Source organism: Telmatherina bonti, assembly GCF_933228915.1.
Source record: "Telmatherina bonti genome assembly, chromosome: 12".
NCBI lineage: Eukaryota > Metazoa > Chordata > Actinopteri > Atheriniformes > Telmatherinidae > Telmatherina > Telmatherina bonti.
The window spans coordinates 27,114,765-27,139,901 of NC_136610.1; the positions used below are offsets into that span (position 1 = coordinate 27,114,765).

At 39.5% G+C, this 25,137-nt stretch overlaps 3 protein-coding genes across 4 annotated transcripts; 1 reads left to right on the forward strand and 2 right to left on the reverse strand.

The window, feature by feature from the left end:
- Positions 1-143: 143 nt before the first annotated feature.
- On the reverse strand, positions 144-11,480 carry rnf20 (ring finger protein 20, E3 ubiquitin protein ligase). Of its 2 annotated transcripts, none has more exons than XM_079250607.1 (22): positions 11,418-11,480; positions 10,927-11,100; positions 10,743-10,811; positions 10,537-10,635; positions 10,374-10,446; positions 10,006-10,191; positions 9,743-9,858; positions 9,444-9,590; positions 9,110-9,184; positions 8,873-8,992; positions 8,324-8,503; positions 8,107-8,242; positions 7,867-7,988; positions 7,574-7,730; positions 7,160-7,475; positions 6,383-6,500; positions 6,052-6,201; positions 5,745-5,957; positions 5,347-5,472; positions 5,105-5,245; positions 2,265-2,369; positions 144-854 (listed from the first exon to the last, which is right to left on the reverse strand). In XM_079250607.1, the coding sequence occupies exons 2-22, from the start codon at positions 11,089-11,091 to the stop codon at positions 678-680; spliced, it is 2,991 nt and encodes a 996-aa protein (XP_079106733.1). In that variant the 5' UTR covers positions 11,092-11,100; positions 11,418-11,480; the 3' UTR covers positions 144-677. The 2 variants fall into 2 exon arrangements, with proteins under 2 accessions (XP_079106733.1, XP_079106732.1); XM_079250606.1 differs by having other exon boundaries at positions 10,299-10,446.
- A 2,040-nt stretch (positions 11,481-13,520) lies between these two features.
- Positions 13,521-16,301, forward strand: aldob (aldolase b, fructose-bisphosphate). The gene is made up of 9 exons (XM_079250401.1): positions 13,521-13,597; positions 14,239-14,351; positions 14,435-14,646; positions 14,737-14,791; positions 14,911-15,071; positions 15,167-15,250; positions 15,336-15,510; positions 15,613-15,812; positions 16,060-16,301. The coding sequence occupies exons 2-9, from the start codon at positions 14,240-14,242 to the stop codon at positions 16,153-16,155; spliced, it is 1,095 nt and encodes a 364-aa protein (XP_079106527.1). The 5' UTR covers positions 13,521-13,597; position 14,239; the 3' UTR covers positions 16,156-16,301.
- A 1,883-nt stretch (positions 16,302-18,184) lies between these two features.
- Positions 18,185-23,024, reverse strand: LOC306762992 (uncharacterized protein). Its single transcript, XM_079249661.1, has 7 exons — positions 22,975-23,024; positions 22,620-22,765; positions 22,422-22,532; positions 22,085-22,141; positions 21,279-21,389; positions 21,068-21,181; positions 18,185-19,752 (listed from the first exon to the last, which is right to left on the reverse strand). The coding sequence occupies exons 2-7, from the start codon at positions 22,746-22,748 to the stop codon at positions 19,702-19,704; spliced, it is 573 nt and encodes a 190-aa protein (XP_079105787.1). The 5' UTR covers positions 22,749-22,765; positions 22,975-23,024; the 3' UTR covers positions 18,185-19,701.
- Positions 23,025-25,137: the final 2,113 nt, after the last annotated feature.

The window sequence follows — 25,137 nt, forward strand, 5'->3', positions numbered from 1 at the left end:
GAGGAGGAAGAGGAGGTGCGCTCTGTTGCACAGGGATAAACGGAGATTTGCACACTGGGACTTGTGGTTTAATAACAGGTCAAACGTTAAGAGTATTAACATGGTTTAAAGATTTAAAAATAACACCAAGAGGAGCCAGAAACTTCTTTTATATAATTTTAATAACTAGTAGAAGCTGCAATTATACCTCACACACCCAGAAGATATTAAAGATTTCAGGGGCAAAGAACAGTTAGATTTCAAATAAAAAAAAGATTCACATTCACAACTACATACATACTGACATTATATAAACATCTGCAACACTAGGAGGAATGCTGTTTCGTAACTGCACTTGCATTTTCTGCATATTTTTTATTTGATGGCCTGTTTTCAAATGAGAGGACATGAGCTATGGACTTTATTATGTGATGCAGCCATTCTTTCTGCACCAAAGAACACCAGAACAGTAGTGGATAGTGAAGAAGAGAAGCTTCAGTCATTGGACAAAGAAAAAAATCCACAGTCTCTTTCTGAGCATCACTGAAATCATCATGTGATTCTGCACTAACAATATCCTGCAAGAAGATGGGCCAGAGGAGTGCAGAGTCTTGCTCCAGGCAGTGTTTGCACCACTGCTCATCTTGTTGACCCTCTTTTTTCCCCCCTTTCTTCCCAAATGGGGTGGGATCATGGATTCAGCCGATGTAAATGCGATGGAAGTCGTTGGCTCCGAAGGCGGCGTTGCACTTGGGACACTTCCTCTGGCGGGTGTCGTAGCGCGTCTTGACACATTCAAAGCAGAAGACGTGGAAGCACTTTGTCAGTACAGCGTCCTTCACCCGAGAGTTGCAGCACGGACACGTTAGACGGGCCTGGGAGATGGGAAGAGAGAGAGGGAATGGTTTCAATGATAAATGGACAAACCATTTGTGAAAGTCATCCAGTGCAGAAACTGAGCCTTGTGACTGCAGCTGACGCATAAACCTTGTAAATCAAATGTGGCTGTCAAAGTATTTGGTCTCATAATTATATAAAACCATTAACTCCTCTATGGACAAATGCTGGTGAAGCTGGAGCTAATGTGAAACTGAGGCTTCCCACATTTGGTTGGAATTCAAAGTGTCCAGCTCTGTTCCTGTGAAAACAGCATGATCACACAAAAGCTTTAAAACTGCCAACAATTTGCCAAAAAGCTTTCCGCTCGGACTGGACATGCCTGTTTCAGGTTGAAACTCTGATGTTCACATCAAAAAAAACCCACAAACTCAGATACTGATAACTTTCCCAATGCAACTGGCCAACAGACAGACAGAACTTTATTCATCCCCATCTAACATGATCAACATGATGATGCGTTTATCAGAGGAAACATTTGACTTGCAAAGATGTGATCATTTGTGTGAGTAGAGAAAATAAACAGCACTGATGTAAAGTTACAGTTTCAGTCCCATCTGTTAAGCTTAGCACTAAGCGTGAAAAGGGGATGATCAACATACAGCTGGACTGAAACTAACAAAATCAATCAAGATAAACAAATGACCATAACATATGACTTTGTGCTGAATGGTTTCTTAGATTTAACACTTCTACAAGTTCATATATTTCATTTATCTCTGACAATCTCACGTGACATCACTGGAGCACACATTAACAGCATATCACACTAACACATAAAGAGCACGCGTGTGAACCACATGCACTTGTCTGCTGCTGTCCATGAACAGATTCAGTCTTTTGTGTTGCGCTGATTGAAGACGAGCAAATTCTTTTCTCTTTGAGAGTGTTGGAGAAAATTGTTATGAGTTTGGTTTGTATTAAGTATTAGACATATATGCATTGATTTGCTGTGATCCTGCTGTGTTTTGTGTCAATGCACAAAGCTTTCTTTAAGTTATATGATCCTTGTCTGGAATGTGCAGACAAAGTCTGAGACAGGAAGAGTTTCCTGCAGGGCATCTGTTTTTGTCAGCTGCTTGGTTGACCAGTTGTCTAAAGGTTAAAGGTTAAAGGTAATAAAGTAATATAGTGAGTGATTGATGCTTAGTGAGCTCAGTTTAGCTTTGGAGGAGAGAATGATTGTTTTCTGTGGTCTGCCCAGCAACTAGGAGGAGTTAAGCATGGTTTACTTCAGCATCTGGAGAGAGAGTTCTCTCTCCAAGCTCCAGCGTGTGCTTGTATTAGTTTATAATAAAATGTTCATTGTAAGAAGACAGTTGACTCTTAGATGTATTACAACTTCTCAAGACCAGAGTATTTTCCACCACAGTACACTTTAAATTTACCTTGTATTCACTAATCTCTTCATTTAGGATCTCGTCTCCATTGCTGATTTTCTCAGCTGGTTTCTTGGCCTTCTCAATCTTCCTCCTAAGTTTGGAGATGTCCTCCTGCAAACAGACAAAATACCAGCCGTAAGGAAAGAGAGTCTGTAACACATATGCTTACAGACATCCTGCATGCGGTAGTCTATTTCAAACACGAGTCATCTTTCGCTTTCAGCTATTATATTAATGTCTCTAGTCTACCCCTCTCATGCCAGGCTTTGAGTTCAGGCTTTGGTCCAAACTGCTTGCACAACTGTGTAAAAGGACGAACAATACAGTCATTTGAGAACTCAAAGTGAATAGTCCAAACAAAAGTCTCCTTGTTTTCAGTACGTACTAAAAGGATATTGCAAACTAAAAAAAGGAGGATTAAATAAATCAACTCAACCCAAAAAGATAAAGCTATTAGTTTAAATTTGATTTATTTTCCTGAACACAGACAGCGATGTTTAAAGGATGCCAGAATGAAAGAACTGAGCATCAGTTATATATAAAACCTAAGTTGTAAAGCTAACAAACTTTTATTTAAGTAGTCTTGATATCAGGATCAGCAGACACATCCTTGTGCTAATGTGTTTGCAGAAAATACAAGCATCTGAGGCAGTGAAATGTCTCTGACCTTCATCCTTTATGACAACCTAAAAGGATTTATCTGAACATGACATTCAGTCTTGGATACCGCAATTATTATTTGGACCGAACTTTGATCTACTCAGACCAAAACAATAACGCCATCTCGAGTAGGTTCCAGTAGGGCTGAGTGATTAATCGGATTTTAATCTCAATTACGATCTGGGTTTTCAACGATCATAAAAATAAAAGGGTGTGATTATTTTTCTCTTTGCAGTTTCCTCTTCTGCTGTCTTCAGTTGCTAATCGAGCATCACTGGCATTGCAGCTTTGGGCTGTAAACTCCCCCCACAGGCGCTTTGGTTTCATTCAGACACTGCTGCCAACTTGGCGACATTCTCGCTGCTTTTTTTTGTTAAAAGCGACTAGCAACAAATCTAGCAACTTTTACTGGAGATATTGAGAGACTGACTAATTTGTTTTGGCGACTGACTTGAAGGCACATATTTTTCTGCAGTTACTGTAAGGAACGAGCAGCGGGAGCCTCTCCCGTCCTAAAGCACTCCCAGGCGGCCAGTCTCAGTTGACTCCGGCTGCAGGTCAATGTAAAATAACTGCAGTAGGTTGTGGAAGTTCACTACACCATTGTTTATATCATTGTCAGTGAGAACTGGCTGCATTATTTTTGTATACATTGTTTGGGGAGTTAAACACTGTAATATCCCTCCATTATGGGGCGTTACTGTAGCAACGCATTAATCAGCTGGTTCAGATCAGCTGTCTTTTAACAGGAGAATGAGAGAAACGCGCTGCAGCCTGACAGCGGTTGTTTGGCATAAAACGTACATCGAGGCCAACATAAAATAGTTCCTATATAAGCGGTAAAAGCAGATTAAACAATTCAGAACCGTGATTTAGACGGTTATAATATGACGTTATGACAGCTTCGCCGTTACAGGAAATCATTCCTGCCCACATGAATAAGACTGTTCAATGCTTCCACCTTCTGTCTTAGATAACATCACGAATGTTACCAATGTTATTTATCTCCTCTCAACCGCTGAGAACACCACGACACGCAGCGTTGTTAAAAAATACTGGATAATTGTGTTAAATAATCGAGATCTCAATTTCAGTCAAAAACATTGTGATTATTATTTTTGTCATGATCGAGCAGCCCTAGGTTCCAGTAACTTGTCTGCCTGAGAATGCAAAGTTGTTGTTTTTTTTTTAAAGTGGAACTATTATGTGCATTTCAGGCTAATTTATTTTTATGTATGAGACCAGAAGGGCTGGGATTGATCGAGTTATTGTCACAAATGGCTTTATTTACTTCAGACCGACCCTCTCCGTAGGCTGTCAGGTCAGCCTGTGGGCAAAACAAGTGGATTGAGACTCTTCCGGATTAAGCCCCGCCTCCCGCCACTGCACTACAACGGGAGCGCGCACCGCACCTGCTTTCGCCGTCATTGTAACATCTCATAAACAGAAGGATTAGGCTCATATGAACTCAATAAAAAAACAAAATACCATGTCAGCACATAGCATACAACCCCACATGTTGGAACCTGAATCAGACCCTGAAAACGAAGTGGAAAACAGCAACCCACAGCAACGAATGCAGCAGGATGTCTCTCTTTGGTAAACTCACCAGCCATCGTGGGAAATAACTTTATCAACGTTTTCCACCCGCCTGATGTATTTGTACATGCCCTTGTTAACCAGCAGAAGGTAACCAATCACCGAACCTTATCCCCCGGGAAGTCACAAGGATTTCGAAGCAGAAAAAAACTCTCTAAAACGATGCGTTTTTTTGTCGCCATGGAAACCGAACGGAGAGAGTGCTGGAACTCAAACTCAAACATGCGTTTAGGTGATAAAAAACTGCCGTTCACATGTCTGATGAGGATTCAACACTGTGACACTGTAGAAAGCTCAGAAAACTTGAAATACCATAATAGGACCCCTTTAATGGAAAACATAGAGTGAATTTACAAGAAAAAAAATCCCTCTGTAGGAATCATTCAGAAAAAACTTTGTTTCCAAAGTTACACGCTGTTTACATTTAGATTTACAGTTTTGTCAAGTTTGTGTGTGTGGAATATTGATGGATAACCTTTAAAATATTTAAACAAATTTTTCAGCGTGTCTTTAAAATAGAAAATCCATTTCTAATGATCTGACAATATTTGGAGTTTATATTTCAGCGTGTCTGTATGCGCTGTTACCTGTGCTCGTCGGGCATTGAAGGACTCTTTTTCCCTTGATATGCTGTTCTCAATGACCTCCTCTCTTACAAGTTTGAGCCTCTGCTGAACCTGTTCCAGCTGAGTTCGCAGCTCCTCCGAGAGCAGTGCTGATTCTTGAGCCTGGAGAATAAGGAGAGTTTAAACCGTTTAACAGGAATGCACGCTTTTAAAGAAGATTTTACTCTGCAGTTGTGGTTCATCATCGCGGCTCAGCGTGTTACCTTGCGTTTGTTCATGTCCAAAGCTTGTGTTCGAAGTGTAAGCTCTCTCTCTGCAGCACTGATAGTGCCCTGTAGGAGGCGTTCCTTCTCTTCAAGTTTCCTCACCACCTGGAGCTGTGCGTCGACCTGCGAATGGGTGCAGCTCCAGTTACATTAAACAAAGGTATAAAAAGTACACAACTAAAAGCACCAAAGTTAGAAACTCTTTAGAAATTTATTTCAGACGTTAAAGAAAACAGGTAATTATCTTTAGTTTAAATACACCAACTGGGTGTTCGGAGACAATTTAGTTGGCAATTTCTTTGTCTTTTTAAAATTATTATAACACATTTATAACCATGTAATAAACAAGCAGCTGTTCCTGGCTTTACACTTTGAGGGGTTTCCCGTTGGTTCACCTGTGTTTTTAAAGTGAGAAGCTGGTCGGCGAGCTCCTCCTTCTCCTCTTTCAGAAGCTTGTGAATCTGGTTGGACTTGATTCGCTCGCTCATCAGCTTGAAGTTGGCGTCGTCTTTTTCTCTGAGCTGCTGCATGAGACGAATGTTCTGTTCCTGCATGTCTTCAAAGGCCTGGCCCGTCACATCCATCTCGCTCAGCAGCGCCTCTTCTTCCTGCAGACGGAGCGCCAAAGCAGGAGATTTTGGGAATAAAAGGAGAGTTGGGCAGAAGCTATGTGAAGACAAACATCATGGAAAACTGCCACACCTGTTTTGCTATGGACAGCTTCTTGTTGAGGATGTCGATTTGCTCCTCCACAGAACGGATCTTTCTTAAAGCCTCTTCATCAGCCATTTTCTTGCCTTCTCTCCTCTCTCTCTCCTCCAGTTCCCTCAGCCTCTGCCGCAGCTCCTCTCCCTGAAACCAGCATGTTGACGCCTTAATTACATTTGATTAATGAGGTTCACAAGCTGTTCGGATAATACGGATAAATTCACAGAAATGTCAGAATATTATGTTTGAAACACTTTTCAGGAACAAAAAGATCCACTACTACAACTCTTCTTAGTAGTTATCTGTATTGTGGAAAGCTGCTCACCTCTGACTTGGCCTTCTTCTCTGCAGCCATGAGCTGGACTTTGTCCCTCTGTTCCTTGGGAGCTGAGCGGTACATGTCCAGCAGCAGCTTCATCTCCCTCTGAGACTCCTGAGCTTTCCTGCAAAATTAAGGTGAAAGTTTAAAGAACCAAAGAATAACAGTAATCTACAATAACCTTAGGAATAACCTTCACAATAATCTTTTTATTAAGCTCGCTTGCAGTGACAACGTTATTTGCTGACATAACAAAAAGAAAAAAGTTAATCAAGCCAAGTGTACATCACAAGCTTTTAATCGGTGTCAGATTGTGGGATTGTTTACACTTGGTGGTTTTCTCTTGTGATCAGGAGTTTCAAGTTCTAGGAAGTTTACACTGCGCCAGTTATCTGTGGCAAGAGCTCCCACTACAGGAGTATTTCCCCAGATTTGGAGTCAGGGGACAAAACAACCCTTTACTCACTAACCCACTGGTCCAAAATGTCAAACATGGAAGAAATCTGTTTGGATATCGCGACATATCTGTGCGTTTTACATCTCAAGAGTGTTCTTAAACACCAATCACTGGCCAAGGATCAAAATCAATTTGCCTCAGATCTAAGCCCTTTTTTCTGCGGCATGAAGAAAATCTGGTTTAAAATCTCACTTTGTGAAGCTCTAGTAAAGTAGTTCAAGTGATTCATAGAATTGAAATTCCAAACACCTTCTAACCCATCCACATGCATATAATTCTGTCAAGATATATGCATTTGTTTGATTATTTTTCTTCCCCAAACATACTTGAGTTCTGCTCGGACAATTTTCAGCTGCTCCATCTCCTTCCTCTTCGACCCTCCGACCATAGAAAGTCGCTCTGCGGCCGACTCCTCCAGCTGGCTGCTGCTCCCGGGCTTCTCCTTCTCCTCTTTTATCACTGTGCTGCTGCTGCTGCTCCCGCTGCTTCGAGTGGGCCTCTCTCTTTCCTTTTCCTTCTCTTTCTCTCGCTCCCTTTCTTTTTCCTCTTTCTTTATGTCTTTCTTTTCCTCCTTCTCTTCTTTCTCCTCCTCTTTTACTGTAACCTCCGGTTCTACACCAGGCTCCGTTTTCACAGAAGCACCTTTAGAAAAGGAATGAAACACAGAAGAAACTGCCAATCAGGACAATACGGATGTATCTTTATATGTATCCATAAGAGACCATAAAACTGTTCGATACCAGTGCTGCTGGGCGTGGAGGAGCCGTTGTCAGGCTCTGTCTTGACCGCAGGTTCACCCGAAACAGCTGGGGTTGAAGGAGAGGTTGTCTCATCCTTCACATCCATCTCTGTGCTCGACTGTGACTGAAGAATAGCGCTGCCTTTTGAAGCACGGACCTACACGGCAAACAGGAATATTTCAGTGTTTCTGTGTTTATCTTCTCATAACAGTCTTCAGGACCCCCCCTTCAGTTAGCCCGAACAGATCCGTTTCTTCTCCTGGTGAGTTTACTTTTCTCTTCTTCAGACCCACCTGGTTTAGCTCAGTCTGCGTTTCTCTCAATCTCATCTTGTACTTCACCACCTCTCCCTTCAGCTGCTGGTTGTGGGTCTGCAGGGTGCTTATTAGATGACGCATCTCCCTGTTGATAGGACCTGAGAGAAAAGGACCATCTGAGTTAGGAAGAAGGTGGATTCTGTGATGTGAATCGAAGATATTTAATACAATATAAAGATCATACAATCGCAGTATCTGGCTGCATATGTCTGTTACCTGCTTGCTCGTTGGCAGCAAGAGTCTGCTCAAATTCAATGCGCAACATCTCATATTCCTTCTTGACCTGAGCCAGCGTGTCCTCCAGCTGAAAGACTTCTGTGCGAACCTTCCTCTGCAGAGCCACCTCATCGTTCTGCACGCAGAGGTGATGAAAGTGAGTAAGACGAAACGAAGGCAGATACCAACACTCATGAACACATGTACATGTACGCACCTCCATGTGCTCCAGCTGTCGAAGGCGTGCAGTCCGAGTAGTGTTGAGGCGAGCGCGTATCTCGTCTAGCTGAGCCTTTAGGATCAGGGACTCGTTGTAAAGCACAGAAAACTGGGACTGCAGGCAACGATACTCAGAGGTCTCTTTGACCAATCCCTCGGCTCGATTTAGCAACTCAGTCTGACAGGAACAGATAGAATATTTAGTAAGACAATGGGTTTAATAAGTTGACTTTTTTCACATATATTAGGTTAATAAAAATACATTATGGGAGGAATATATGCAGAGTAATACAGAACTGGTCACATGGTTTTCTCATTAAGAATTTATGCAACACGATGAGAGCTAGTCTGTAACCATGTTTCTTGATGTTTGTGGTTTTACTGTCTTTAAGTTACAGACAGTCTAGATATGACAACATTGTTATTTTCTGGTTATATTCCCTTACTTGCAACAACATCTTTAAACACTGTGAGAACTTTTCTAACCCAGAACACTACTGTTGTATTGACACGACAGTCGATACAAAGTTGTTTGTAGTGGAGGTACCTTCATGTTGTTGTTCTCCTGTTGAACATTTTGCAGGTCCTGCTGAAGCTTCTGCAGCTCAATAAGGCGATTTTCTGCCAGCTCCGTGTTCTCCTCCAGCTCGCTATTCATTTCCTCAAACTGTGTTAAGTATCAAAACAAATGTATCAGAAGAAGAAACAGAACTTAAAACATTGGAACATTTTCTACATAAAACTGTTAATTAAAGAAATGCAGAAGAAAGAAATTAAATCCAACCTTTCTCTTGTTAATAGTGATGGTTCCACATACACTGCTGGCCTCCCCACACACTTTATAGCCTTTGCTGTTTACCTGGTGTACACAGGGGGGGAAATGTTTCAACATATTTCAACATAAACAGACATTTTATATTGTAAATGATACAACTGGCTGCTGGGCATTGTTATAGCAGAGATACACATACTGCCAGCATTTTGGCCCATGTTTCAGGGCACACAGAATATTGAGTCAAACTGTCAAAAGACATCTTTGGTAGGGAACGCTCAGATTTGAAAAGAAATTAAAAGACGTCTTTGGCAGCCAGTGAGTTAAACATAACCCTCATTCTCACCCTCTCCAGTATCTCGCTCAGGTGTGCGTTGAGTCTGTTCTCCCGGCGTCGGATCTTCTCCATATCCCACTGAAGCTCCTCGATGCGACCCTGCAGCTCGCTGACACGCTGGTCTGCTTTGTTGGCAGCCCGACCCAGAGACCGAGACTTCACAGGAGAGGACAACACAAATCGATTCAGTCAAATAACTGAATATGCTTAAATTTTCTTTACAGACTTTACTGCTGTATGAAAACATGATATGAACCTGATGGTCAACATTATTCACCAGTGATTGATTAATAACATATAGCTTGTACCTCGCTAGTCATGTTACTGTGCTTCTGCTTGAGATCCTCCGTTAGCTGCTGAAGACGTTCATTTTCACTGGTCAGGAGGGAGTTCAACTTGGAAGCTGCCTGCCACAAACTACCCTCTGAAATGAAAGCCACTAATACAGTCTGAAATCCAGACAGACTGAATTTGTTTGGTCTCAAATTAATTTGAAGTGTAATAGTATTGTTGCGTAACACAGGCATCCTCATGTCATCCTTCACAGAAACTCTCACACATTTTCTCTTACCAGCTCCGGAGTCCAACTCTGCCTTGAGCTGGTCCACGGTGCTCTTGAGGTTCTCATAGATCTCCACCACCCGATTGGCCTGCTTCTGGCTAGACTCCACCCTTTCCTGGAGCTCTGCTTCCATCTCTTCACTGGTGCTGCTTGCCAGTGTGGCCAAGAAGGAGTTGGAGGTCTCTCCCTGGTGGCCTGACAACAGGAAATAACGTTTTGGTGTTGCTTTCTTTTACATTCTTAAATACCACACAATTGCTCAGGAAGTTGGGCTGGTTATTAGTGGGTTTTCTATTTTCCACCTCTGTCTTTGGCCCTCTCCTGGTTGGAGTCTCCATCAGGTTCTGGAGTTTCTGGCTTCAGACTTCGTCCCTCACCTGATGGAGAGTTCTCTGGTTCGCTGCTAGCTTGGTCATAGTGTCTGATGATCAGCCGAATGTTTTCATCAAACTGAAAGAGAAAACGTGATATCACATTTTTGTCAACGGATCTTCATAAACAAATAAACTGTTAATGTCTAGCTATTGCTTCCTTGTTTACCTGGTTCCAGTATCTGTTGAGAATCAGCAGACTAGCATCATCAGTAGCCTGCCGGGTCTCCAGTCTCTCAATTCGCTCTCGCAGCTCATCCTCGATCACCTGCAAAGCAAAACACAAAGACAGTAAACTTTATTAGACTATCAATGAGGCAATAATGTTGTCTTCACATTTTATGTGAAGCCCAACACACTGAGGATTGAGTTTACCTGTCTTTGGTCAAGAGATTCTCCCAACTTCCGATTCTTAGTTTGGAGAGCTTTGATGTCTTGTTCTTCCTGAAAAAGATCATGTTTACATGTAACCACAAGTAAAACAACCTATTCAGAAGACTTGCCACGTCTGTGATTAGAGTTATGGACACCTATGAGTGGACATGAATGTGAGGCTCACCGAGTTGGACACCCCTCCCAGTTTTATTACTGTCTCCACTGCAGTGCTCCCCCCGGCACTGACACCAGGACCGCCGTCTTCTCCCTCTTTTTCCCTTCGTTTCTCTGGGGGGGCCCCGGAGGACGAGGCTCCGCTGGGGTCAGCAGGACGCTTTTGTCCCGACATACTTAGACACTTAAAACATAAAAAGCCGGGTAAAAAAGCAGATTGTGACACAGTAATCAAGTTTACAAAATGAACAAGGTTTGAGCCGTTCATGTGTGCATTAAAATGTAACAGTATTATTATAGATAAAGAGACAAAATAAATATAATCTTTATCCCGATCTGTCTGACTAAACCAGTCAACGTATGGTTAAGCTAACGTTAGCCATTTGCTAACACTAGTCACAAATTCTGATTAGATTTTTTTTTTTTTTATCCTAAAGCGACCTGTTAATGCAATAACTTTGTAATGTTGTCTGTGTTGCAAAAATCTAAAATAAATCGTACCGATTTCAATTTTAAGAGTTAAAAACTGAATGTGTCTGTGGATGTTGATGTTGCGGCTCTTTGCCTCTCGGAAACGGAAGTTCTCCAGTATTAAGTGGACATCCTTTCGCCAACACTGCGCCCCCTACCGCTCCGGAGGAAATCTAAATTCTTCCTCTACGGTTTCCCAAGCGGATGCAATCTGTGGCGCATACTGCCACTCACTGTATACAAAATACAACTTAATACACTGAGCTGATTTTGTAGATGTATTGCTGGAATAAAACAGTTTGATCGATAGGTCATCTAATGTGGACATATAGCATTTGGAATTTAGTCACGTTCAGATATAAAGATCTGTCATTCAATACCTACAATAAATCTAACAGCACATTTTCATGACTTTCTTGTATGACAAAACTAAAACTTCATTTTGACACTATTGATTTCATTGTGTATGAACAAGCGTTAGGTCCGACAAGTTCTTTGCTCCTTACACATTTTTGTCAAACAGAAGTCCTAACTATTTATACCCTTTTTATGACCTTTTAAAACTAATTTTTAAGATGTTATTTGCATTCTGTTGTCTGCAGCACCCCAGACGATTAAGTCAGCTTTTTTATGCAGTAGATGATGCAATTGAGAAAACAATGTAGTTTATCAGATCCCATTATTTGTTTGACTTAGAGTTTATCCAAAGTCCAAGACTCTTCCAGAAGATAAGACCACTATATCATATGATAACGCAAGACCCATTTTGTAAGTCAGTGGTGCAAATTCCTGAATCACCTCTTAGCCAGGGGATTTTGAGCCTCCTAAATATCTCATCCCACTTCAATTAATTTGAAGATGACAAATGCAGTATGATTATGCGCATGGAAAACCTCTCAAATAATATTAAAATAATAATAATTTAAAAAATCATACTTATAAGGTCTGTTTCCATCTAGAATCTCTGAAATGTTGAAATGTGACTAGCACATTCTCTATTTTTACTGCTGCATTGTTGAATTGCATCTTGTTGGGTTTTGGAAGACTGCATCATCCAAAACATTCAAACCAGCAATTCTCCAGCCTTTTCAAATTACCCTCACATACTTGATGAGACTGGCCACATTTTTGGATAAAATTCAGTGTATTTCCCTGGTTCTCTTCTGTCAAGTATTGTTCAAAAAAAGATATGTAAAAATGAATTAATAGACACACAGTGAACTCTGGTCTCGATCATTAAAGGGGACATTGCACACAGGGCAGAGTTCAGGTTGTGTAAAAGCAGTCTCGTCATTATTTGTGTGTCAAAAATGCAGCCTACCCTTTTGGATCAAAGATCCCTGTATGTAGGGATCAAATGTGGACGGCTGGTAACCCAAACCTCCCCTCAAAACTTTTGGTCCAGTTTCAGTGATCAATGAGAACACTGTGTGAGCATTATTGGCTAAGTTTGTGACGCATGAAATGAATGTATAAGTTAGTGTGAAAAAGCAGCCTTTGATAAAAATGTAAACAAATCTATTTTTCTGTATCAGTACCCATGTGCACAATAATACTCATTAACTTTATATTATTACAGACAATAACTACTGTTTAAAGAAATAAAAAATGAAATGATGGAAGTTTTTTTTTTTTTTTGCAGGTGTAATATGCAGATTTCCAAGACATGTTTCTGTACAAAGTTTACAGTACTTGTAGAAAATCAGAAGAAGAAATATTTGGTTCCCCAGGACAGAAGTAAAACAGAAACCTGCTTTGCAACGTTGCAGCAGGCCTCTCTCATCACATTTCAACATGTCTCAAAATGCTGTAAAAGCTCACAGAGTGCAAGAGGAGAAGGCGGGGCATGCATGCATGCATCAGGACTGTGTGATCAGTGCACTCACACAGGGGTCGATTTTTCACTCACACAGTGTTCCCTTTCTTGTTTTCAACTCAATCTTTGGTCCTGACATAAACCGCAGAGTCCACAGAAGATCATTGATGCCACAACATCAAATCCGCCCCTGTGTATCTGCCGGGGCCAATTGCGTTACCGAGGTGACACCCGCCCCCAACACATCACCAGCACCTCCCCCACTGGCCCCGAGCAAGCAATAAAAACAGCGTTCCCACATTTCTCGGCCTTCTTCATCATTCCAGTCGACTGCAGGAGGCTGCGGGGGCCGTTTGTGACTTTAAGTGTCGTCGCTGCTTGGCTAAACTTTCAAGTAAGATGCGTTTTAAAGTTAGTAGAGTTTGCAAAACTGCAGTTTTACACTGTTTGGACAAACCAGTCTGACTTGTTTCTGTAAGTTTAGTTGATATCTGTAGGTTTCCACGTGTTAAAATGTCCAGCAGTGGCCTGTTAAAACTGTGTTATGGTCTCATTAAGTGGAATATGCTTGAACTTGCAGTAAATAAGGATATACAGATTTAATCAGAAGTATGCAGTGCACTGGTGGCAGGTCTGCCAGAGTTGTGTTTTCAGCTGATGGTTGTCAGTGTTTATCATAAGGGTTTATGTAATAACTCTATACTGTTTATGATCATTTAATGCACTTCATGCAAATCACAGTTATGGTTTTTAATCTTAGTCACGAGTTTGAACTTATTTCTAAGATTTTCCTCTGCAGAATGCTTTGGGCAAACTTGCAGAAATCTACTTCAAATGAACTATGAACTTACGTTGCACAATGAGACAACTTATCTGTTTTATAGGACAAAGTTCAGTCACCCGAGCCAAATATTTACCTGCAGAGGTGCCGCATGAGAAGCAGGATGTGTTTTGAGGAAGATTAAATCTTCCTCATAGCTACTAAAGTTTTGAATTTGAAATTGTAAGCCAAGTAACTATTTTTGTTTCCTCAAGGATGACTCATCAGTTTCCATCCCTATCTCCGGAGCAGAAGAAGGAGCTCTCTGACATTGCTCAGAGAATTGTGGCTCCAGGAAAGGGAATCCTGGCTGCAGATGAATCAACAGGTGCGTCTCATTCATGGTTATTACTTTCTTATAAGACGTAACTGCAGAAAATGTGCATCTAAAGTGACCACTCTGTTGTCAAGGCACCATGGGAAAGCGCCTGCAGAAAATCAACGTGGAGAACAATGAGGAGAACCGTCGCTGCTTCCGTGACATCCTTTTCTCCTGTGATCCGTCCATTGCCAGCTGTGTTGGTGGGGTCATCTTCTTCCATGAGACGCTCTACCAGAAAGCAGACAGCGGCAAGCTTTTTCCCCAAGTCATCAAGGAGAAGGGCATTGTGGTCGGCATCAAGGTCAAGAGGCTGCAAATTACATTTACCAGCAAATAAACCTTGCTGCCAGTTTTAGGTTTCACCAGTTTTGTTGGTTTATTTTCTATACAGGTAGACAAAGGCACAGCTGGTCTAAACGGCACAGATGGGGAGACAACCACACAAGGTAAAAAAACCAAAAAAATCTGCTTGGCAAGTAATTTTCCAAAACTGAAAAGTAAAAGGATTTTTCTGAGCAGATTTCTTTAAAATGATGTTAACATAAACATGCTGTGGCTTGTTTAGGTCTTGATGGCCTCTCAGAGCGTTGTGCCCAGTACAAGAAGGACGGCTGTGACTTTGCTAAGTGGAGGTGTGTGCTGAAGATCTCGGATGGCTGTCCATCAGCTCTTGCCATTGCGGAGAACGCCAATGTGCTTGCCAGATATGCCAGTATCTGCCAACAGGTGCGTATCCTACTTTTAGCCTGTTACAGTCAGATGATGACTTCACTGTGTGTGAGTCTTTTAGTTGAAATGGAGTTGCTATTTTTTCCCCCTAGAATGGCCTGGTTCCCATTGTGGAGCCAGAGATCCTGCCTGATGGTGACCACGACCTGCAGCGGTGCCAATACATCACAGAAAAGGTTCGTATAGCACATGAAAAAACTGAAGAATGTGTCCATTACACAAGATTAATGCCCACTGATACATGTGCCTGTTTGTCTTTAGGTCCTGGCTGCTACATACAAAGCTCTCTCTGACCATCATGTGTACCTGGAGGGAACTCTGTTGAAGCCCAACATGGTCACTGCTGGACACTCCTGCACTAGGAAATACACCCCTCAAGAGGTTGCCATGGCTACAGTGACTGCTTTGAGGCGTACTGTCCCCGCTGCAGTGCCTGGTGAGTATCATTTATTCAGCATATCCCAATAATAAATCAGTTTAAGGAGAATGTAGACATGTTTCTTTTAGCATAAGTAACACCCTCTTTGTGTCTTCCCAGGCATCTGTTTCCTGTCTGGAGGCCAGAGTGAAGAGGAAGCTTCCATCAACCTTAATGCTATCAACCAGGTGCCCCTCCATCGCCCCTGGAAGCTGACCTTCTCTTATGGCCGTGCACTCCAGGCTTCTGCTCTTGCTGCCTGGCAGGGCAAAGCCGCTAACAAGGTTGCTGCACAGCAAGCTTTCTGCAACAGGGCCAAGGTGAGTGACCATCACTGATGCTGACTAGACACAATTCAACATTTCCAATTTATCAATTTGTACTGTGGACAGAACTAGCTCTTGAATAATTGATATCTTGCATTACCCAATATTATACTGTCTGGTTAATGATTGATCCTGAAGAGATTCTTGCTTCCTTGGTCCTAGCTATAGCGTATATAACTCGGCTGATCATTAACAAACCCGTTTGACTTTGTCCTTCTCCCCTCCTGCTTTCTGCCACCAGATCAACGGCCTGGCTTCCAAAGGAGAGTACAAGCCCACCGGGTCAGCCGATCAGGCCTCCATGAAGTCTCTGTACACTGCCAGCTACGTCTATTAAATAATGTGAATATATTCACATGCACATGGACCAAATATGATATTCCATGACCTAATGTCCTTCTTCCACCAACACCAGGAGGACTTCTACCACACAATGTTAAGCTACTGTTTGTCTACTTGATAAAATTACTGGAATTAAAAGAAAAGCCCAAAAATGTTTGATGTTCTTGCAATTCTTGTAGATGTTTGAGCTTCAGACTGCTGAAGAAGGGACTATGTTGCCCCGCAAATTTATCACTGAACTACACAAATGTCTATGAAAATTAAACAAGGGCCAGTGGTGTGTATTATTTTGTATTAACAGAGAAACACACACAACAAAACAAAACTGGTTTAGTGTTAATTACATTTAAAATAAAAGTAAAATATAGAAAAATATAGTTGTAGTATATAGCTTGTAGTAAATTCTCCAATAAAAGCTTAATAAATAAAAATAAAATAAATATGTATATATATGTGCCCTCGATGCTCAACTTCTGCTCAAATGTTACCAGAAATCATGAGTTTCAATGTTGCATTTTCAGACATAGTCAACTCTTTCAGGGGCAGAGATCAAAGTAGCAACATTCAAAATGATTGTCGATAGTAAACTTTAGATAACTGAGACTGAAAAGCAAAAATAAGATGCAGAGAAAATGAAGAAAAAAATCTGAGAAGGTCAATGCAAATCTCCACACAAGATTTTGGGTCCCTAAATATACACAGAGCCAAGTCGGGGTTGCAAGTTATGTCCTCATGTCACTTTTTGGAAATGATCTATTTTTCAAGAGCTTTGAGAAGAAACTTTAAAAATATTTAATTCTACTGTTATTCTTAATGTTTGATACATAAAATATTTAATCTTTTTTTTTTTTTTTTTTAGCAAACTCTGTGAGCCAGAAATGTTATGGACCAAAGCTCCCTACCAGAAGGGAGCAGACATTCAGTAAGATGTCTCCATGCTGTCATCAGAAATCTCAGTCGCTCAGCAGTCTCCTCCTGATTAACATATTGTATGCTGAAAATTTCTTCTCTCTCTGATTGTTGACTTCGGTGTCTTCCTTTGCAAGTTTACAGCATAGCTGTGTTAGACTGAGAGTGAAGAGAAAAATAATCAGTCTAACTAGATGCATAACAGCAAACAGGCAGACAGTTACATGAGACAAATGTGGTGTAGCAGTATTAAGCCTCCTGTTCACAAATTTGTAAAAGGATAAAAAGAAAGCAGAAAGAAAAAAGCAAATCGAGGAACCAATGATTTGTTTTGCACAGAAAAACAGAATGACATAACAGGAAGGGAATACCGTGTGAAAAGGGGAAGCATCTGTTGTCTCTTTAAGGGGAAGTCTTGTACGTTTGACTGATTCTCAGTTCAGTGCTGCTGTGTTGGTCACCAACCAGGTCAAAATGAGCTCTCAGTAAGTAGCATGTAGATTCAAAGGGAAAAATTATTTCTAAAAAACCTGCAAAAAATAAAAACAATGCATGGCAGAAGTTGGTCAATTGAGGCTAAAACTTCTTCAACCAAGAAATGAAAACACACAAAACCCAAGACCTGATCTTTCCGAGAACATCATCTCCAGAGTAAAACCTAATGGCGGTTGTACTTTGCGGCTTATTGCCTTTGGCAGGGCCCAGAACATATTCTATTTTAGTCCTGCAGAGTATTGAATCTGCAAGCAAATCTCACTTGAGATTGACTTCTAAGGATTTGGCTAAACAATTAATCTGATGGCAAATTTAACTGTCTTGGAATAAGCCATCAAAGCCCCGACATCAGTTCGATAAGGTTCTATTCAGATGAAATATCGATTGAATTGTGTAGTTGACATAAAATGTGAGTTGACAGGTCAATGCACAACGTGAGAAGGTTACACAAATGAAATATGTTTTAACCTGAGAGAATAATTTGAGTAATGTGTTGTCCATCAATATGATAGTACCTTCGGAATGAGAATCTGTATTTATTTATTTATTCATTTATTCATTTATTCAACATGATTGTGTTACAATCGACACAACTGTAATGAATCGGATATGGCAGACCCTTTGGAAAAAACAGTATGGTTTTTAGCATTTTGCTATACAAAGCTTGTTATACAAAGCTTTGCTTCACAATTACAATGTGATCTGTGACTGAAAATAAAGAACAAACAATTATCCGGTTTACCATGGCATCCAGAGCATGGCATTATTCATGCTTGCTGGTGTGTCCACATTTTGTTTGTGTCTCAGATGTTACATCACATCTTGTAAAACACACAATCCAGTGTTCTGGAAAGAGGTAAAATGATTATCACCTAATCACCTGAAGTGGCAAAGATGACCTTGTTTTTATAAAAAAAATTTCACATTTTTTGTATATAGTTTGGTGGAAAAAAAGATCATGATGACCTATCAGAAGATACACAGCTGACAAAAAACTGAGCTAATAAATTTACCAGTATGTTGTCAAACAATTTATTTGATCAAGCACATCAAATGGCAAGTCTTGCATTTACCTGGTTGGCAATAATTCTTGTTAGGTCTCCAACCAAAGAAAAAAAACCCTTTTTACATACAAATGTAGCTGATCTGCAGAGGGAACAGTTACAATCAAATGCAGCATTACATTACAGTCTCCATTTTGCATGAAATATAAGGTGCCATCCATTATATGCTGATGGATACACCTACGCATAGCTTCCAAATCGCTGATCCATGATCCATGCTGCTTGAATATGATTTAGATATAAAAAAAACACAATGTGCAGCAAAATAAAACATATCAACAATTCCCATCACATTCATGAAACCAAAAGCAAATAGCCTTAAAAAAAAAAAAAAAAAAAAAAATATATATATATGTCTTAAAATGCAGCTTTTCCACGTAAAAAGTAAAAAAAATGCTGTAAGTAATACAGCGTATATTTACATATATGTAAGTTCACATCGAATGTGCACTAAAACGTAAGCAATAACAAAACAAAACAAAAAACAAAAAAAGCACTCACCTAGACAACCACAACTAGTGCATTCCTTTAGTAAGTAAAACCTGTATACAAAGTGACAAAAAGTGTAAAATATATAAGATGTACAAACTCTAAAAAGTTCAGACAACACAAATGTTTTCATATATGTATGACAATTGAAGTCAAGTTATACACTGGTAATTTCCTTCATGTAATACAATTTATTAAAGCAACAGCTCATATTTGCAGGTATACCACAATATAAATGAATCAACAACTTGTTTTGTGTTAGGTGTTCCTCGTCAAAATGTTAACAGTATGGTGCTGTCACTGAACCATTTAGTGCCGATTAACAGTTCAGACACTTTTTTTAATTTAGTTTATTTTTTGCAGTTCGTCATGTTGTTAGAGAACAGCATGTTCTGCAACTTGAACATTGAACAGTTGGACATTTAGAGAAGGTCATATTCAGTTCACCTGTAAAGCTTGGGGTTCATTTTAGGTAGATTCTGACATAATACTAAAATCTAAATATCTACAATTTTTCACAGGATACAAGAACAGTAGGAAAAACAATGCGAATCAATACATGTTAAGGCTGTTGGAAGTCTGTTTCAATTAGCTGTGGTACCAGTTTGTGGTAGTGGAATGTGCTGGACAATGACCTGATGAAACAGAGAGAAAAAACATAAGTGAAAAGGTGTGAATAAAATAATTTATAACTACAGCAGAATTCCTCTTATGATAGAGGTTTTAGGCTTGATCAGGTGGCACTTTATTTACATATTATTTTCAATCTTTACATTCCTGAGGTTTACTTTGGATCTCTACGTTGCAATTGTCATGTCTTGATTTATGCTGTTTATATGAGTTTTCTTAACTTCTTTCATGAACTTAACACTAACTTTTCAGTCAAATGTCTTTTGCTGTAGATCAGTCTGTCTCTCCAAACTCTCCATGCTGCAAATATAGAAATGTGCAAAACCCTCATTTAATTTAAATAAGGAGCCTCAAACACGTTTGCTGCTGCTGCTGCCCATTTATGCAATCACCTTAAGTAAATCCCCCACAAACTGTGGTTCAGCCCCGTGCAAAACTCCAGATTGCACATGCAGATTACTACTTGCAAATTAGGATATTAGTAGATCTGGCCCTAATTATGGTGGCCTATCATGCAACAACTCAACATTAGAAAAATCACAAAACCAGGAAACAATTATTGATAATAATAATAATAATAATAATAATAATAATAATAATAATAATAATAATAATAATAGGTCACCATACAGATGAAAAACAATACAAAATACAATAACTTTCCATTTCAAAACCATAACTTGTCCTAAAACACATGCCTTTTTTTGCTTGTTTGAAATTTTGTGACTTTTGAAATGCATTTTATTTCTGAAACATAATTATATATTTTATAAAAATTAAAGGCTGCACAGTGGCATGGCGGTTAGCACTGTGGCCTCACAGTGATCCTCAGCTGAGGCCAGGTTTGGTCAGTGGCCTTTCTGTGTGGAGTTTGCATGTTCTCCCTGTGTATGAGTGGGTTCTCTCCGGGTACTCTGGCTTCCTCCCACCATCCAAAGACATGCATGCTAGGTTAACTGGTTACTCTAAATTGCTCATAGGAGTGAGTGTGAGCGGTTGTTTGTCTCTGTGTGGCCCTGTGATGGACTGGCGAGCTGTCCAGGGTGTACCCTGCCTTCCGCCCAAAGACTGCTGGGTAAGGCTCCAGCTTCCCTGCAACCCTTCATCGGATTAAGCGGTTAGGAATATGAATTAAATTTCCCTTGTTTTTTTCTTGCTGTTTAGTTTAGTTGAAGTGCCTTTCATATTTTATTTTCTAATATGTTTAACCTTTGTAAAGGTTACGCTTCCTGTTTATCTTCTTCTTGTGTTACTGATTTAAAGGGAAAAAAATGGTTTGTTGTCCATGATTTAACAAACAAGCAAACAAAAAATGCTTACCTGGGTGTGTGTGGATTTTAGAGCAAAACGTGCAAATATGCACAAGAAGATGAGAATTCCTGATACACACATGGAGGATATGAACAATATCATTTCAGCACATAACATTTCTACCTACAAGAGAAAGTTGAAAAAAGAGAGTTACTCAAGTCCATATGAAGATTTCATTGGTTGACTTTGCTTTAAAAAAAAAAAAAAGGGCAGTACTCACAAAATATGATTTTTCACGGAAGCGTAAATGCAACAAACATGGTATTCTGTAGCCAATAGAGACTATAATTCCCAAGATTGAAACCACATACATGGCCAGACACACAGTCACCTGAGAAGGAGCAACTCAGTCAATATATATTTTAAAAAAACAGAGGAAACAAAAGAAAACATTATATCACAGCAAGATGCTGCTGATAAAATGCACTTGATTAACTGATCTTTAGTAAGAGTGAGAACTCTATTAGTTTTGACACTTTCTATGTCAGGTGTATGTTAAGCCAGTCGTATGAAGGAAAGGCATCAATAATGATTTCAGAAAAGAAACGACTGCTGTCATTTAGAGTCATAAGGCCATTTTCCAACTATTTTTAGTCCATCATCTCAGAGTGAGAAAGAATATTAACTGGAAGAAAACAACTTCCCTGCTGAGTGCAAGTCCACATGAGCTTACCGAAGTTCAGACTGTGTAATATTCAGAGAACAGAAAAAAATCCAAGTTTAATAACAAGTCAGAATATGTTGTCTTATGTTTGTGGTGAAAAATGTAGGACATAGTAAGATGTGCTGTCTTACTGTTAATGTAGAGCTGTATTTGCTTAATTTTAAGATGAGTTAAGGATGAGATGTTTTATCTGATTTTCTTTTATTAATTTATATGTATTACTTGAAAATTGAGAAAAAAAAAAAGGTTGCACTTTCATTTTTTTTTTACACAATTTTAGATTTCTAATAGATGTACTTAAAAAGATTGTAGGTTAGTGAATATGTTTAATTACTACAAGAGGATAAAAGCAGTATACTCACCATCTTTTTAGATGGATGTAATTCAGTGTAGATTGACAGGATTCCACAGACAAGAAACTGGGAACGACAACAAACATAAAAACAGATCATCAAATGATTTAATAGCTAATTAACAATACTTACTCCACATGTCCCTAAAAGACAAGAGATGTACTTCACTTTTCAACTAACTTTAAGCAAAAAACATTAAATTTTCCACATAGTTTGGATGGTATTAGGACATTTAGTGTCAAGAACATAATTCAATTAAATATAACCATGGAAGTCTTCTCCACCACCACGCAAACACACACACTTTAATTTAAACAGTTTCTGTTAACTACAAAGTGTCATTTACCAGAGCTCCCAACCAGAAACAGACATAGATATTGCACGAGATTCCCATGTTGTCAACAGCAAGCAGAGATCCCATCATTAACTCAGCACAGCCAAAAATCAGAATGACAATCTGGGGGCAAAATTAAGACAGATTTAAAAAATACCCAGTCATATCCATCATGTAAACTCACTATCTATTTACAACTCAGTGTGTTACCCCAAGACTTCTGGGCTCTCTTTGGACAAAGCGATGCAGGGGCTTGTTGTTCATCAGCACTGTGTTGTCTGCTTCCTGTTTCCTACATTTTCCAGTTCTCTCTCTTGTTGTTGACTCGGTGTTCTCCATTACACAGTTGTGTTTGGCTGTGGGTGGAGAAAAAAAGGAGTCATGGAATTTCATGCATATCATCATGTTGACATCACAGACGCAATTTTAAGAGCCAACAAGGCAGATTGCTAAGAAACAACAGATGTAGAGTAACGGAATGAAGTCTTATATTTGCTGCATTCAAGATTGTAACAAAAGGTTTCATAGAAGACATTCAAGTCAATAAAAATGGAAAATGACCCACCGAGATTTTCATGTAGTGAAGCAGTATGAAAGACAGCGAGAAGGGAAAGTCCTGTGTGGAAAGAAGAAGTGTGGAAATTTGAGATTTGTTCTTTTTTTTCTATTAAGGGGAGGAGCTAAAGATTATGTAAGTTCAAGGGAGTCAAAAACCGAGGTTGTGGACAGAGCAATAATGCAGTTAGTCACTTAATCTCAGCAAGAACTTTGAAATCCAGTGACAGATGATTACTCATGATAGGCCTAATACGACAATTATTTTCACAAACATTTGTGCTAAGAACAGCCACTACTGATATGCTCTAGTATTTAATTTAGGCCACAAACCACTTTTATTTTACCTTTTCTTTTTTTTTTTTTTTTTTCTGTTTACAATGACTTTGTACTGTTCTTAAATGATCATTCTTATGTAGTGGCAAAATGCTTATTGGTAAGGTCAGACAGGCTTCATCACTGTCCAGTTTTAAATCCTTTCTTAAGACCCACCTATTTTCACTGGCATTTTACCCAGAATGAGTTTGCTGTTATTGCTTTTATTGTTTGTTTCATTGTTTTATAGTCTATGGTTTCAAACTTTACCATTTTATTGTTTTATGTTTTATTGTTTTGTGTTAATATGTTAATTATGTTATGTTTAGCACTTTGTTAGCAGTGGCTGTCAGAAAGTGTTTTATAAATAAAGTTGGCTTGTCTTGGTAAGGCATTAATCAGAACAGTTTTTCAGAAAATAAAGAAACATTCTAAATTTTTAAGTAGTTCTCTGTAAACATAAAAAACTTCCAGGAATTATTTCAATAATATATGTAGCCTTCAGATTTGTTGCGGTAGAGTGTAGCATTTTAAATATCTATCTTAAAATACAAATAATTTGTATCGGAGACTTATTTGGGGGAAAAAAAAGAGAACTGGCTACACATGTTAAAGAGGATGAAAACTCCTGAATCTTAATCTTCACAATCAAATTTCCACACACTGCTCCAGATTTTCATTCGGTGATGGATCCTAGCCTGTTAATGTCCACAAAAACATCACCGATTCTTTTACAAATCTTGTTTTGCTTTTGCACAGATTAAAGATCAGTCACTATTTTCCTATCTTTTTTGTTAGTAAAGATACATGTTACCTGCTTTAACACCTGTTAAATGCCGTTTCATTTACTTTCAGCTAAACAAAACTTTTCTCTGTGATTGTTATCTGTAATAAGTGATGGATGCTTCGTGTATATATAAGATGATCTACTGTTGCATCCAATAAAGTTGTTGCTTAGTCAGCCAATCAAATAGTGTTGGAGTAAAGCTCGGATGGAAGTTCTTTGTGGTACCGACATATGGTTTTGTAGGAAATACTGAAACTGATTTCCTAAATTTGGCAACACCATCTGACAAAGTAATTTGTCACCCATTATGTATTCAAGTAAATGAAAATGTTTAAGAAATGAGAACAGGACACGGTTATAAGGATAAACAGTTCACTATCAATGCCATATGTTAGATCAAGAGAATGAGAATAAGTTTGCAGACATTTTGTGAAAAGCCAATTGAATTTAGAACATTTAGTATTTAAGGGTTCGTCATTACATTCAAGTAATTTGGGAGATGCTTTTATCCAAATGTGGCGATTGAAGAGAGGACGACAAGTATGACAACGCCAGCTAGGGGTGACTCCCTAGCAATCGGCCAACGGGGCCACAAGTTTGATTAAAAACCCGGACAGTGATTGTGGGTTTCACAATAAAAACAAAGTTTATTTAATACAACCAATGGTTAAAAGCTAAATAAAAACCATCTATAAAACCCTGTGAGTCCACAGCCTGGAGATGAGCACAGGGGTGGGCCTGCAGAAGCGAGCAACCTGCCAACTGAAATAAACATGCAGAACAGCAAAACAAAATAAATCAAATATGAAAACTTAAACCATACAAAACGTTGAAGGCAGGTTGCCTCCGTACTGAGTCCCAGCCGTGCCCAACAACACCCAGATATGGGAGGGCCGAAATGGTTAGTCTTCAGAAACCACAGCCGCTAGGAGAGGTCTCTGCCCAGGGTGGAGCGGGTCCACTCCAATGGTTGCTATGAGCCAGACAAGACAGCAGTGTCCATGGGACCTGGAGCAATGGCATGTGGTCCACACCTCCCCAGTATGCCTGAAGAAAAAGGTTATTTACTTT

Coding starts and splice junctions, on each gene's coding strand:
- rnf20 (XM_079250606.1), bottom strand. CDS start 11,091: ATGTCGGGACAAAAGCGTCCTGCTGACCCCAGCGGAGCCTCGTCCTCC. Junction 9,185..9,443: donor TGAGCGAGATACTGGAGAGG/GTGAGAATGAGG, acceptor TGTGTACACCAG/GTAAACAGCAAAGGCTATAA. Junction 8,504..8,872: donor AGGAGAACAACAACATGAAG/GTACCTCCACTA, acceptor TGTTCCTGTCAG/ACTGAGTTGCTAAATCGAGC.
- aldob (XM_079250401.1), top strand. CDS start 14,240: ATGACTCATCAGTTTCCATCCCTATCTCCGGAGCAGAAGAAGGAGCTC. Junction 14,352..14,434: donor GGCTGCAGATGAATCAACAG/GTGCGTCTCATT, acceptor TCTGTTGTCAAG/GCACCATGGGAAAGCGCCTG. Junction 14,792..14,910: donor TGGGGAGACAACCACACAAG/GTAAAAAAACCA, acceptor TGGCTTGTTTAG/GTCTTGATGGCCTCTCAGAG.
- LOC306762992 (XM_079249661.1), bottom strand. CDS start 22,748: ATGGAGAACACCGAGTCAACAACAAGAGAGAGAACTGGAAAATGTAGG. Junction 22,533..22,619: donor GAGAGCCCAGAAGTCTTGGG/GTAACACACTGA, acceptor TTTTGCCCCCAG/ATTGTCATTCTGATTTTTGG. Junction 21,390..22,084: donor TACATCCATCTAAAAAGATG/GTGAGTATACTG, acceptor GCTCCTTCTCAG/GTGACTGTGTGTCTGGCCAT.